The sequence below is a fragment of the Artemia franciscana genome, unplaced genomic scaffold (assembly GCF_032884065.1).
Source record: "Artemia franciscana unplaced genomic scaffold, ASM3288406v1 Scaffold_1405, whole genome shotgun sequence".
Taxonomy (NCBI): domain Eukaryota; kingdom Metazoa; phylum Arthropoda; class Branchiopoda; order Anostraca; family Artemiidae; genus Artemia; species Artemia franciscana.
The window spans coordinates 59899-74036 of NW_027062814.1; the positions used below are offsets into that span (position 1 = coordinate 59899).

General features: G+C 34.3%; 1 protein-coding gene across 1 annotated transcript in view; it reads left to right on the plus strand.

Moving 5' to 3' along the window:
* Window positions 1-12802, plus strand: part of LOC136042516 (E3 ubiquitin-protein ligase NEDD4-like) — a gene marked incomplete at its 5' end in the record, with an annotated part of 70807 nt that extends 58005 nt beyond the window's left edge. The window contains 2 exon segments of the mRNA XM_065727479.1: window positions 1503-1731; window positions 7883-12802. Of these exon segments, the coding sequence (XP_065583551.1) occupies window positions 1503-1731; window positions 7883-8152 (499 nt within the window).
* Window positions 12803-14138: the final 1336 nt, after the last annotated feature.

A 14138-nucleotide genomic window follows, 5' to 3' on the forward strand; every position in this document is an offset into this window, starting at 1 on the left:
TGGCAACTCATTGTGAACTTTTTAATAAAACGCAAATCTAATGAGTATGTATTTTGTTGGTAACCAAGATGTCTCTTGTTGTTTTTCAATACATTGTGGCAAGTTTAGGCTAAATTTTATATCTTTTTCTGTCTAAAGCCAGACTTGGTGTTCAATAATTTTTCCAAAATGCAGGTCAGCCTGTCAAAATCTATTTGTGTGCATATTAAGCTTTGAATAGTTAGTTAGTGTGCGTAGGTGGTTCTGTCCCTCTTCTTACTTGGCCTATACAAATAAACGTTTTGTGAATGAACTGGATTAGTTAACCCCTATGTTGAGAGGGGGAAAATATGCTATTTTGTAATATGAACAGCAGTGAGAAGAAAAGGAAGTCAAGTATCTACTATATACTTGACAAAATCACTCCCTATTTTATTTTTCGTTCATAAACCTAATTAATTTTATATAAAACCGAAGGGCTGAATAAGTTATACCACAACTATAACGCCAATATTCTCTGTATTCTCTTCGTATTTTTTTAAATGAACAATTTTGAACATCCAAGGTCGACCTTTATGATAGATTAATCAGAATTATCATTTAGGGCAAAATTTTCTGAAATAAAAAGATAGAAGAATGGAACCGCAGTTTTCCTATATGTCTGATGAATCTATGTTTATTTGTGTATTTGAAAGCGATATATGGGATCAATTTAGTATTGAAACAGGGTTTTTTACCCTGTTGCAATTTTTCTTGTTTTCTTTTCGTTTGTATCAATTTTCCCTTTCTCATTTTTATTTTCCTCTTTTGTTAGACAAGTTGGACGTTAAAATCAAGGAAAACAATTTGTAAGTTGTAGATCTTGTTGCTTGTTGTTATACTTGTTATTTTTGATGCCAAACAGCGTTTTTGTAGAATCTAACAAATAATAATATAGTGAAGACGAGTTTAATATTTTAAAGAAAACAGTAGACAAAATAAAACAAAAGTCACTACAAACTTTAAATAATAAAGAAAACGAATATTTCAACTTCACGCCCGGAAGCCAAGACGAAATATTTAGAAGGGTTAAGGGCGTGAAGCTGAAATATTCGTTTTCTTTATTATTTAAAGTTTTTGGTGACCTTTTTTTGTAAACTATTTTGCTAATAATATCATGCCCGTTTTCATTACAATCTCATTTTTTAAATTCTGTAAATGGAAAGGCAAAATGATCTAAGAAATTATTAAACAATATTTTAGTATCTTGTCCTAATTGTTATTTTTAAATATTTCCATTTACATGCAATAAAATATGTGACTATGGCTCGTGCTTAAGCTTTATTTTAGACTTCCCAACCTAGTCCGTTGTCAATACTTGATTTTACGTTCTTTAAATATACTAATTAACTCAGCTGATTGAACAGTGAGCACCCATTTCTTCTTTAACATTCTTAATTTGTTTTTATAATTTATTATTTATTAATACATCAAACGCTAAGCAAAATGCTTGTCGCTAAATGACATTCCGTTTTTTATTTCAGGTCAGTTATTCAGTGGCGATTTGTGTCTCGTGTGACATCTCAAATGAATGCATTCCTAGAGGGTTTTAATGAAATCATATCCCTTGAAAAGTTAAAAGTTTTTGATGAAAATGAGATTGAACTACTTCTATGTGGTATTGGTCAAATAGATGTTAATGATTGGAAACAAAATACGTTTTACAAAGGAGAATACCATGCAAATCACATAGTTATTCAATGGTTTTGGAGGGTAAGCCATTTTTCTGTACTCTTTTCATATTAGATGCAATTTCTTGGAAATTGCATCGCAGATGTGAATGACCTTGCTTACGCCTGCACCAAAGTAATCGTGTTCATGCACGTGCACTAAGCCCTATTAATAATTGATGTAAGATTCTCTGTTCAACCTATGATTACATGTTTGAACTTGTTCAGAAAAAAAGTTTTAATCTGCCGTATAAAAAGCTTGCACGGAGGGTGGATAAAGGATTTCTGTGGCACCACGAGCAATAAGAAAAAAAACTGTATTATTCTTCAATAATATGAACATCAAGATTTTACTAGCATTTTTCCCTCCATATTGCAGCCTTCCTGCATCCAAATCGCATAGTTATGAGGGTAAGCCATTTTCTGTACTGTTTTTATATTAGATGCAATTTCTTTATAATTTAATTTTTATTAGTGGACAATTTGCCACTAGGTGGATTCTGCAAAAAAAAATATCATACATGTCTTGTAGGTATTCAATGGGTTTGGAGGATAAGGTACGTTTTGTACTCATTCACATTAGATGAAATTTCTTTCTGAGGGTGTTTACTATTAACATTGTCTTTATTTATTCTTTGTTTGATTCGAAATTACAATTGTCATGATTCATATTTGGTTGTAATTATATTTTACTTTTCCTCTGTTCTCCTTGGTTGGCTTTCCTCACATATTACACAAAATTCATCTTATAATTCAATTTTCTATCCTTTGGGGGTAAGTTCTAGATTATTTCATCATTTTCTCCTTCTTCCTCAAGGGTATCACTAATTTTAGCTTTAAATTTTAATGAGCCGAAAAGTCTATTTTATTCAAGGCTTAGCTAGTCACACATCTTTGTGAAAGTTAAAGACAAAAAGAAATCTTTATCAAAACCTTTTGAAGCTTCATAAACCTTCATAAAGACCGTTAAAGTAACACTCTTAAGGGGAAGACTTACCATTAATTGTTATTGACTTACCATTATTGTTGCGCAATAGCACAACACCTTAACAAAGAGCCTTAATTTAGGTGGAGAAAACACATTATGATCAAATTCATTGGTTGAAATGTTGTTTAAGAAATACTAAAAATTTGAATAACAAAAATTTGATAAAGCACTCACTTTTCAATTGAAGAAATTATATTGGCAATCTGATAATTCTAAGAAATTTATACCAGATTTATTCTCGTCTTTAGGTATTCGGGAGAATGAATAACGGAGTCTCTAAGTGGAACATTTAACAATTGGAAGTCAGAAACAGGTTTTAGAGAGCAGAAAAAGGCAAACGTGTAATTTTAACGTATCCGCGTAACATATTTTTGGGTAATAGTGCTTTCAGTCTATACCGTAGAACTTTTGGCAATTGCATGACTTAACGTTACGTTATGTAATCTTACGGATAAAATTTTGTCCATATGCCAAGTAGGCTCGAGCTTTAAAGAGAATTTTACGTCACATGTTTTTTTTTTCACGTTATTTATTTTTTGTTATGTAAAAGCCAACATAGTAGCAACAAAATGGAATTCCTGAATGAGCCATTAAAAAAATTGAATTGAATCTCGATTCTATATTGATGATGACTGTGATGATTTAATTTTTTACTTTAGTTTAATTTTTAATTTTTTACTTTACTTTAGCGTTGTGTGAAGGGCTTGTTTGATTGTGAAAGATTACACTTACCATGATGTAACTTTAGCACTTGGCATTGAACTCTGCGTACGCAGCGCGTAATGTGCTTATGAGGTGAGGCAATGGACAAAAACCAAGCCAGGTGCATATGGTTCAAAGTCCCTTTAAAACGAAATTGGATTATTTTTAGAGCTCCTCAGGAACTGCTGTGATTGTCAGTGGACCAATGAACGAAGCATCAACTTGCTTCAATAATGTTCTGAAAAAGATTCACCCACTTTTATACTGGGCATTTGTACTTATAAAATATGGATTGCAACCCGAACACTAATTCAAAATGGTGAAAATATAACTGATTTTTTTTTGTGTTTGGTGAGATCCAAACAGAAAATATGTTTGGTGAGTTCTGCTCAGAGTGATAAATTTTCCCTTAAGGACCATTGATAATAAGATTAATCTTATATCGAGTTTTAATTAAGGCTAACCCGTTCGTAATGAGATCTTGCGATCGGCAAGTTTTGATCTGGATTAAAATTATACTTCTAGTGTCATTTTTAACCCCCTTTTTTTTTACGTAAAATACCCTATGTTAATTATAAAAGTCATGCAGGAAATTCCTTTTACAAAAAGTGCCATTTTCCTGATGGCCGTAATATGGACAATGAATCCTGTATAATTGACGGTCGAAATGTGGTAAGTCTTCATCCCAAGCTCTAGGGGGTAATCGAGCGCGATGGAAACTTATCGAGTGTGAGAATTGTTACTGACTGATAAGGAGAATTGACCTATAAACTGTTGATGTACCACACGGATATAAATTGCTCACTTAATAGTGTACTTTGTTTAAGGAAATGTGAATGTATTTTCTATAATTGAATAGAACAATTGGAAGGAACCCCATTTTAGATTCGATTTGGGAGAGCTTTACATCCCGTTGTTGCTCACGGAAATATAGATAGCTTTGGAAAATAGATATTAAGAGTGAAAATGGTTCGGATTGCAGGTGATAGGACGAGTTTTGATCCAGATACTTATACTGACGCTCTTTGGGCCCCTGTCTTTAAAAATCTTGAGCTCTGGCGTTTTTTCTATTGTATCCCGTGTCTTCCGTGCAGTTTTCTATTTTTTTTTTCTCTTCCCTCCAGAATAATGCTCCCCCCCCTCTGAAAAAATAAAATGTATGCCTGGATTCTTCCCGTTGGCTTTCTTCGAATGGCGTCCAAGGAAATTGGTAAACTGCACATTTGAATAGTAATAATAATAATTATAAAAAAATTAAATCTACAAGGGTGTAGTTGTTTTAAACATATCTGACGGAATACAATGATGAATCTGATGGCCTGCTTTGAACTGGTTGGGATACCTGCAAGACTGAGAACCTTGCGGTTAGTTCTAGTCCCACATGAAGGGTGATGCCCCTCGAGAAAATTATAGCCTAGTAAACAACACAGCATTCGTATGGATAATTTCTCTGGGCTTTGTCTGTTATTGTTGGCATTTTGGGGCTGAAAAACTTCTTCTTAGCTTTCTGATCTACTATGGGTTGCCCCGTAGTAGCATAATATTTGTAGGCATGAATATGTAATTGGTCGGAGGTGATAGACTTGATACTGTCTGTGCAGGATTTTGACTCTTGCTGAATGAAGAGCTTTGCCAAGTGTGAAAAACCTCGTTGTGACCAAAATGGTCCCAGGATTGCACAAAGCCTCCATTCAACTGAAGGTCCCAGGGACTTCTTTACTCTTCGGTTCAAAGCCAGCTTAAGCACTTTGGTGTAGACCTAAGAAGATGAGTTGGTCCCCATTCTGCTCTGGTTCTGGACCATTTCTTTTTCCGAGGTCAGGAAAGGATATAGAGGAAAATGAAAAAGTTTTTGACACCTTGGATGTGAAGGAAGATTTATTTTGTGAGGAAGAATTAATGACATTAAAAAAAAGGATTTAAAAAAATCAGACCTAAGGTGCTGATAGTGTAACAAAATAATTTCCTAAATGTGATGGCAATGAGGTTAGAAATAAGTTAATGAGGATTATGAATAATTTCTTGAAAAGGAGAAGTACTAAGCGATTTTGGGAAAACACTTAATTAAACCCCCTGTATAAGATAGGTGATAAGAGTGAGTTTGGTAATTATGGAGGCATTAGACTGGTTTTTGTAGGTAGCAAATTACTGAGTATGATAATATTTTTATATTTGGAGATGCTGTAGACAAAGTTTTAAGAGAAGAACTGTGTGGTTTCAAAATGCGTAGAGGATTTGTCGATAATATTCACTCTTAGGTTAATGAGAAGCGTCTGAATCATCAACCTTTTAGTCCTCAGTTTTATAGATTATGAGCAAGCGTTGGATTCAGCTGGTAGGAGAGCTTGCGAAGGTCTTATCCTTGTATCATGTACAAGGCAAAGACGTTAAACTGAATAGTTCTGTGTATGAGAATAACACTGCAGCGTTTAAGATAGGAAATGAGGTTAGCAGCTTGTTTAGTATTAAATCAGGAGTTAAGCAGGGTTGTGTTCTACTCCCATTTATATGGATTGATTTGATTGTCATTGTCTTAAGGAGAACAGGGAAGGCAATGGGAGAATATAGAATCAAATGGGGAGGGAAAACTCTCCTCGGCTTAGATTATACTGATGATTCAAGCATCCTAGATGAAAGTGTGAGCAAAATGAATGAACTTCTAGACGTTTTGCGATTCAAGGTGCCTCAATAGAGAAAGTATGAAAAGAAAGCGTGCCGAGGAATCACAACAACAGCGTGAAAACAGGCTTGCGTCTCAAAGAGAAATCACCAAAAGAAAGCGTGGCGAGGAATCACAAGAGCAACCTGAAAATTTTCGCCTGGCATTCAGGTACAGCCCAGTCGATGATTATAGCTTGAGTAGATGTGTTCAAATCGGGACTATGTCTAAAATTTGTCCCTATTGCAAGGCTTTGAAATTTAATGGCGAAACAATGGGAATGTGTTGTGCCTCAGGAAAAGTTATAACTCATTGATGTTACGATGCCCTACAATATCCTATCATTTTTTGGGATGGAGCCGACTGCTATCACTTAATATTAAATTGATAAATCTAGCCACTAACAAAGAAATGGATAAGAAATGCAGCGCAATGAAATATTATGCCTATAGATTAATGATTTGTCATTTATTACATTTATATACAATCCATATTGGGATTAGATACAACAGCTTTTACATCCTGGACAATCGCCGGTTCATAGAAATTACAGACCGTGACACAAATGACGAGCGGGACACAGGGAATATAAATGACGAACGGGACAATCAAAGAGAAATTACAGACCGAGACACTGGGACACAAATGACGACCGGGACACAGGGAATATAAATGACGACAGGGACACAACTACAACGGGGACGCCGGAAGGGCACATGGGAGATATATAAATGACGACCAGGACACTGGGAATATTCGATTAGCAATTACCATCAACAAAGTCCAAGGGCAATCATTAGAAAATTGCGGTATAGATCTGAATACGGATTGTTTTCCCATAGACAGTTATATGTTGCATGTTCAAGAGTCGGTAAACCTGACAATCTATTTATATGCACAGACAATGGGACAGCGAAGAATATTGTATATTCGCAAGTTTTACGTAGTTAAAAACATATATATATATATATATATATATATATATATATATATATATATATATATATATATATATATATATATATATATATATATATATATATATATATATATATATATATATATATATATATATATTCACAGGTGGGACACATCTACAATGGCGCGTAACTAATATGGCGCGTAACGAATTACACGTGCGGGGGGGGGATGAAGTGCCCCCACCAACAGCTAGTATATATATATATATATATATATATATATATATATATATATATATATATATATATGTGTGTGTTTGTGTGTGTGTGTGTGTGTGTGTGTATATTGTCTAAAAATTGTACACTTGAAATTAACTTTTGCGGCCACGAAAACGGTATTGTAATATTTGTCTGATGCAGAAATCAAGCTAATATCTCTGTGATTACCACACTATCAACTCCTGGGGCTTTAATATTTTAAATCCTTTGAGTACTGTCACTAATTCTTCCCATTAAAATAATCTTCGTTCCCATCCGAAGCCTCACAAACTGCCTGAGTTCGGTGATTCTATATCACTCATTTATGTGCTTCGCACCTCTGGGATGTGTGTTTCCAAAATTCCTAATAAGTACATTTGAAAGCGTCTAAATTCGTCAGTCAAAATGTCAATAAAATAGTTGTTTTTTAACACTTTAATATTCCAATTTATAGTTTTCATTTGCCTTAAATCATTGAAATTATTATGGCCTCAGGAAATCATATCTAGCTATAATTGAAAAATAAAAGCGTCACAAACAAAAGCCAAATAAATGAATTTTCTGCTAGTGATTTTTCCTCGTTGGTTTTTATTTGACGATTTTATTTTATGTATCTATTCTATCCAAGCAGTGTATTGTTAAAGAGGTAACTATTTTTCTTTTATAGGCTGTACTCTCTTTTACGGGAGAACAAAGAGCCAGGCTCCTTCAATTTGTAACTGGTACGTCACGTGTCCCTATGAACGGTTTTAAAGAACTCTACGGAAGCAACGGACCACAGCTGTTTACCATTGAGAAATGGGGAGAGAAGTGTAATTTCCCGAGGGCACATACTTGCTTCAATCGAATTGACTTGCCACCTTATGAATCCTATGAGGAGTTACGGGACAAATTACTTATTGCTTTAGGAGCGGAGGGTTTTGCAGGAGTTGATTAAATTTGTTAATTTTGTTTTCTTCTTGGATGAACCTGCGTTATAACTTTTTCTTTTGTTTCGTTATTTAAAGTAAAGCCGTATGCCTTTATTCATAAGCAGAAATTGTGTATATCTGTTTTGGTAAACTTAGAAATTCAACGACAAAAACTGTTAAATCTATTATCCTATTATTTATGTGTAGACGTAAACTCACTACAGTATTGTAAATCTCTAGAGATCAGAACAGTTAGGTGTGCTCCTCCTCCACCACAATCTATTTGAAGCTTCTCTCTTTAGCCCCCTCCCATGAGTTCCAGTTCCCTTTAAGTCCTCCCTTTCGATCCCTTCTCGCCCAATTCAATGACCTGGTTTTTGCTTAGCCACAGATGAATGATTAAAATGAGACAAATCCGTGAGACTTGATGAATGCGGAGTAAAATGATGATATAATGACGGTAGAAACGATAAAACGACGGTAGTATGGCGATAAAACGATAATTACATGATTTAAAACGCATTATTGTTTGTTTTTTTTCAATTTTCAAAGCAAATATAATAATAAAAAGAGAGAAAAAAAAAATATCTGTGGGACAGGAAAAGATGAAGTTTTACAAAACTGACTCAAAATATTTTACTTTCAGAGCACAAGAAAAAAAAATTTTATAATGAACTGCTAAAGAAAAAGCAAAAGACGTATAAAACCATTAATAAAAATATGGTATGATGGAAACTGCTCAAGAACAAGTTAACAAGAAATATTTTGTAATGAAAATTCGAATAATTTATAGAAAAAAAAGCTAAATAAAAGGTACTAAGGGATTTAAAGGGTGTAATCCATTGGGTATTACTTATGCCTTTAGTAAAGGATAGAAAAGGTTTCAAAATAGCATATCCTTGAATTAAATGTTAGTAACCCTGCCTCATACAAAAGTTTTGGAAATAAATTTTCCCTAACTGTCTAGAGTCTTAACTCATTTTCGGCACTGAATGAGTTTTAAAAACTTAAGAAAAATCTTTCATTTCAAGGAAAATATACTTTTTTGAAAAATTAAACATGGCTTAGATTGCTTAATATTGTTTAAAAAAATAATGTTTAAACTTCTAAACCCAAAAGTTTGATCTGTCTATTTAGCTTTTTTTCTTTCTTCAAATTCATCTATTAAGATCACTCAAAGAAAATAGGGGTAGAGAAATAATGCAAGACATTGTAATAATATAACGCTATAATGTAAAATGTAAGACAATGAAATACATTTATTAATGCGCAATAAATCCTAGCAATTAATTATTCTACTTCTTCATTCTACTAAACTTTGTTCTTCATTCTTCGATCTACTAAACCTCGGAACATAGAGCATGGATAATTTATAAGAACAAAAACCGGTGCTAGTGTCGGAAAGAAAAATCACCAATGCCATTTTAATCTTTTAGCCTACCACAAACCACTTCATACTTGTCCTTTCCTGAACTTTAAATGAACTTTAATGAACTTTCCCTGAACTAAGCGGATATTAAAATAGCAGGATTCTCTAACCAATAGGCCTTTTAGCTTCGAGTGACCTTACCTACTTTACCTGCCAAAATATTGCCGATCTAACCCTATTTAGCTATAACATTGTTAATGTATCATTTTTGAAACGACCGCAAAATAAAGAGGTTGACATAAAAGGCATAGACCAAACGCTAAAGAGCAAAATATTGATTTGACAATGCTAACTGAAATGCCACGTTGCCCGTCACTACTTCACTATTTACTGCTATTATAAATTACCGAATTTGTTTACCTGTAAATCTTATTTATGGGTGGTTGTAGCCTAATTGCAAAACTAATTTGTATTTTCAGAAGACTGGAATTGTCTTTAAAGATCCTTGTTTGGTCATATTCATCTAGAATGAGAATTTGTGTCGATGCAAAGCAAATAAAAACACACTGATGGCAGTGATGAAAAAGAAACTGATTGTACTTAATCTTTGTGTTGGCAAGTGTCGACTGCTAGGGTCAACTGCTAAGCCTCAAGCAGTTCGGTTCATATTTTTGATTGTTTTAATAAAGCCAAGAACAGTGCATGCATACTTTCTGCTTTTTAGTAATAAAATTCTTTGTTTTGTCTGAAAACCTTTTTTCAGTCTATATTTTGTGTTTCCTTATTCTTGTATCCAAAATTTGGAATTTTAATTGCCCTAGGTACCGAACCTTTTAATGCAGTTCGAAATACATCTCGCCATTTTCCAACATTGTTACCTCACAAAACTTCTGATGCGGCTTATCTTGGGTAAATTCGGCTAAAAAGGCAAAAATATCAAAATTTAGGTGGCACATAGAGACAGAGCCTAAATTAAGCCTTGTCAACATCTGCTCTTTTCAGGAGAAATCAGCCAGTGAAGTCAAAAGGAATAGTAATCAAGGGCTGTATTGGTTTGACTCCAACAAGGCGTGCATTGTTTTCACTATCTTTATGGGTGGGCTCGCAAGACTGAGTTGAGGCCACACAGGCCTATTGGCTTCACTCACAAAAAAGCACCAATGGTCTCTGGGCAATTGATGCCCCCTGGGGTATGGTATTTGCGATGAGACTTGCATATTTCCTTTTTTCTCCTTTGTAGAAAATCCTTACTTGGTTCTTTCAACTACTGCTACTACTACTAAAAACTTGATGCTCACCTATCCGCCTGAGGCAAACACCGCTACGCAAGCTCCCCCTCCGTGCCAATTTATTCAAAGCCTTCCTGTTTACCCCTCCCAAGAAGTTCAAATTTCCCCATTTTGTTCCCCTTGGTTATTTTCCCTTTGGTTGTTTCAAGGTGTCTATAATTGTTTTCCCAATCCCATCAATTTTCAACTGGCTTAGACAGGCAGCACCCTCCCATCAAAAGAGAGGGGAGAGTCACCCACATTTCTTCAGCCACCAGCAATAAGTGGTATTCAGTCCTCAGAAGCGGTAATAGCATGAGTTTCTTTCTTTTGCCTCAGTATGCTCATAGATGGATCTTTTCTCGCGCCAGGGTATGTGCTTTATCTATACAAGTAGAGCTGCCCACTACTCCCTTGAGTGCTACTCGCTCAAATTCATCCAGTCTCGGGAGCATATTCTGCAAAATGTCCTCATTTTGAATACAAGATAATATTCTTGCGCTCTTTTACGAGACCCTCCTCTTATTAAGATAAACCTAAATACCCATGACATTCACTTTGCTGAATCAAGGAAAAATTCCACTTGGAATTTGACTCTGCATGTTTCATTTTTAAAACATCCCCTGTAGAATAAATCCCTTTAGATTTGACCCTCTGAACTACGTAGATTCGAATCTGGAAAGTTTGTGGCGAGACCCTGAACTAGAACATGGAAAACACGTTTTTAGGATGAAGATTTAAAGTTTGGGTCTGAATAATATTTTACATTCTTCAAAATATTATCTCAAAATTATCAAGAATATTAACAAACACTAGGGAAGATAGTCAGTTATTGAAGTAAATGGAATTAGAATTTTTTGGCCCTGTTTGTACCTACTACTCTCTGAAGCCCCACAAGAAAGTTGTCATCCCCTGGGCATGCCTAGCCCATGGTTTATTGGTTTGATGTCACTTTACCAAGCTACATGAAAACGACTGCTACAGTTGCTCCTATTCAGCTTTTTACGAAGCCTAATAGGTCTAAAATAGAGAGTAGGCAGATAACAAAATACTATATGATAGAAATAAGAGGGAATAGAGATTGACATTGTTTCCAGTTCTAAATTTTTGTCAGGTGTTGTTTGACAATACGTGTCTAAAAGCCTTTCCTCTGTCTGTCGTTGGTGCAATATAAGTTGACACAATGAGTTGACAGATAAGCACTCTTAAAAATTTTAATTAAAAAGAAAATTGAACTATAATATCTAGTTCTGAGTATGATTTTGCCTCTAAACATTTCACTATAATAAATCCAATGCATGTAAATACAGGCAAAGTGCATGTTAAAGAGCCGCTAGTTACTTTTGAGGGAATTTCTAAGAAATAATTGGGTCAAAACTGCCTAATTTGTCTTCATGAAGATTGTTGATGACTCAGTGAAGACATTAACAAAGTAAGACACTAAAGACTCACTATCTATAGTTTCCCTTTCAAAATCCCTGGATTTCTTAAAAATAATTTGGGATCTATCGGCAATGGGCTTTTATCAATATCAAGATTTAGGTAGTGCTTACTTGAGCCAATCAGATTTTTCGAATAAATCCAAAAGATTATAAAGAAATTGATTCGTTGAAATCAGCGCTTGCTAGATCTCAGTAATAGTAAAATCTCATTGTGAATGGGCCGCTACCTTCGGCTCTAGCGATGTCCTGGTGCCGAACACCGAAATGATTTTTCGCCGAAGGGAATAGTTTTTAATTAAAAATCAAAATTTTTGTATGTAACGAAAAAGAATTTAGGTAATTTTGAATCATTATAGAAATGAATTAATTATAGAAAAACCATTCATTCAAATACATTGCGAAATTTGTTTGACGAAAAATTATAAAGGTGTTTGACACATTATTGCCACTAAACTTGAATTGGAGGGCCGTTACTTGTTTTTGGAGGAAACGTGTAATATGTAAATTTTTCCATCGTGTTTGTTTATTGGTATAGAATTGTGAGTTCAAGATTATTTTGAGTTAAACAATATAAGGATTTTAACATATTAATAATAATTCTACAGTTATTCAATTTAGGACCCTTGGAGTCGCATCCAAACTTTCAAATTATTGGATTCGTAGAGTCAAGGCCAAATTATCGGACAAGCTTAAAGATGGGCCCTTATCAATAGGTCAGTCTCGATACGTTGATGGCTTTGACAAATAGGTAAAATAGTTTTTAGTTTTTGAAAGAGAAAAAATGAAAATAGGTCATCGTTTTACAAGTACCAATTCTGTTTCTTTTCTGTCATTACTGCTTTTTATGCCATTACTTGAACTCTCAAGTACTAGCTAATTAAGTTTGTATCCTGCAATCTACATGCTGCGGTTCTGCTTCAGTAGCCAATTTATTACGACACAGATGAATTTGGAACAGTTCGTGGTACCGAATTTTAAGTAAAGAGCGACATGTGCCAATAACTACTGAAACTAATAATAATACTTGGAAAACAATAAATACATCAAAAGAATATTCTTTTTTGATAATTTCAAACATGAACAATTTATGAAGTTTACAATAATTTAAAAACAGCTAAAAGCCTGATGAAACTTTCTTAATTTCAAAAAGGAGAGAAATACTGCCCCCCCCCTCTCCTAAATGAGATACAGAAAATGAACCATCAAATTCAACATGCCCAAGAACCCTTTTGTGGAGGTCAAAAAACGAAATTTTGCACTTGTCCCAGGGATTTGGTAATAGATACGTGTTTATTTGTCTTTTTGTTTCTTTGTTTTTCGGTTTTTTTTAGGAGGGTTTAGCAATATCTCGCTAGTTGCCATAGAATATCGGAAAAGAGCTCATTAAACGGGATTGAGACTTCTTAGTGTCTTTTTTAAGTACCGAAAAAAATAAGGCTGCAGGAAAGTGTGAATTTTCCTTTATTTTGTGCTGCGAAACAAAATTTTAATCCACAAGGTCAAAATGCTATCTAATAAATATTTTGAGATAGGCAAAATTATTGACAAAATTAATAGTATACATGCCATACAAGTTTCGAATTTGTTCACAACAAAATATCGATTTTCGCCATTTTTTTGTAACAATAAAAAGAAAATGGACCGAACAGGTCTAAAGTGCCATCTAGCTAAATATGGAGATTGCCAACAGGCTATGTAAGGGTTGTATAAATATCCTCCCAGTTTCAGAAGTAATCTTGTCACATGGCGCCACTTTCGTCATTTAACATTTACATAGTCAATATCTAGGAGAGCTGTCACATTGATCAAATATGCAATATTCGTAAAGGTTATACGGCTTCAGATTCTATAGGACAGAAGGAAGAAGACCTCCCTTCTGTACTACAGGAGAAGGGAGGCCAGGTTTTCATTTTGTTGGAGCTCAATAGGCGTA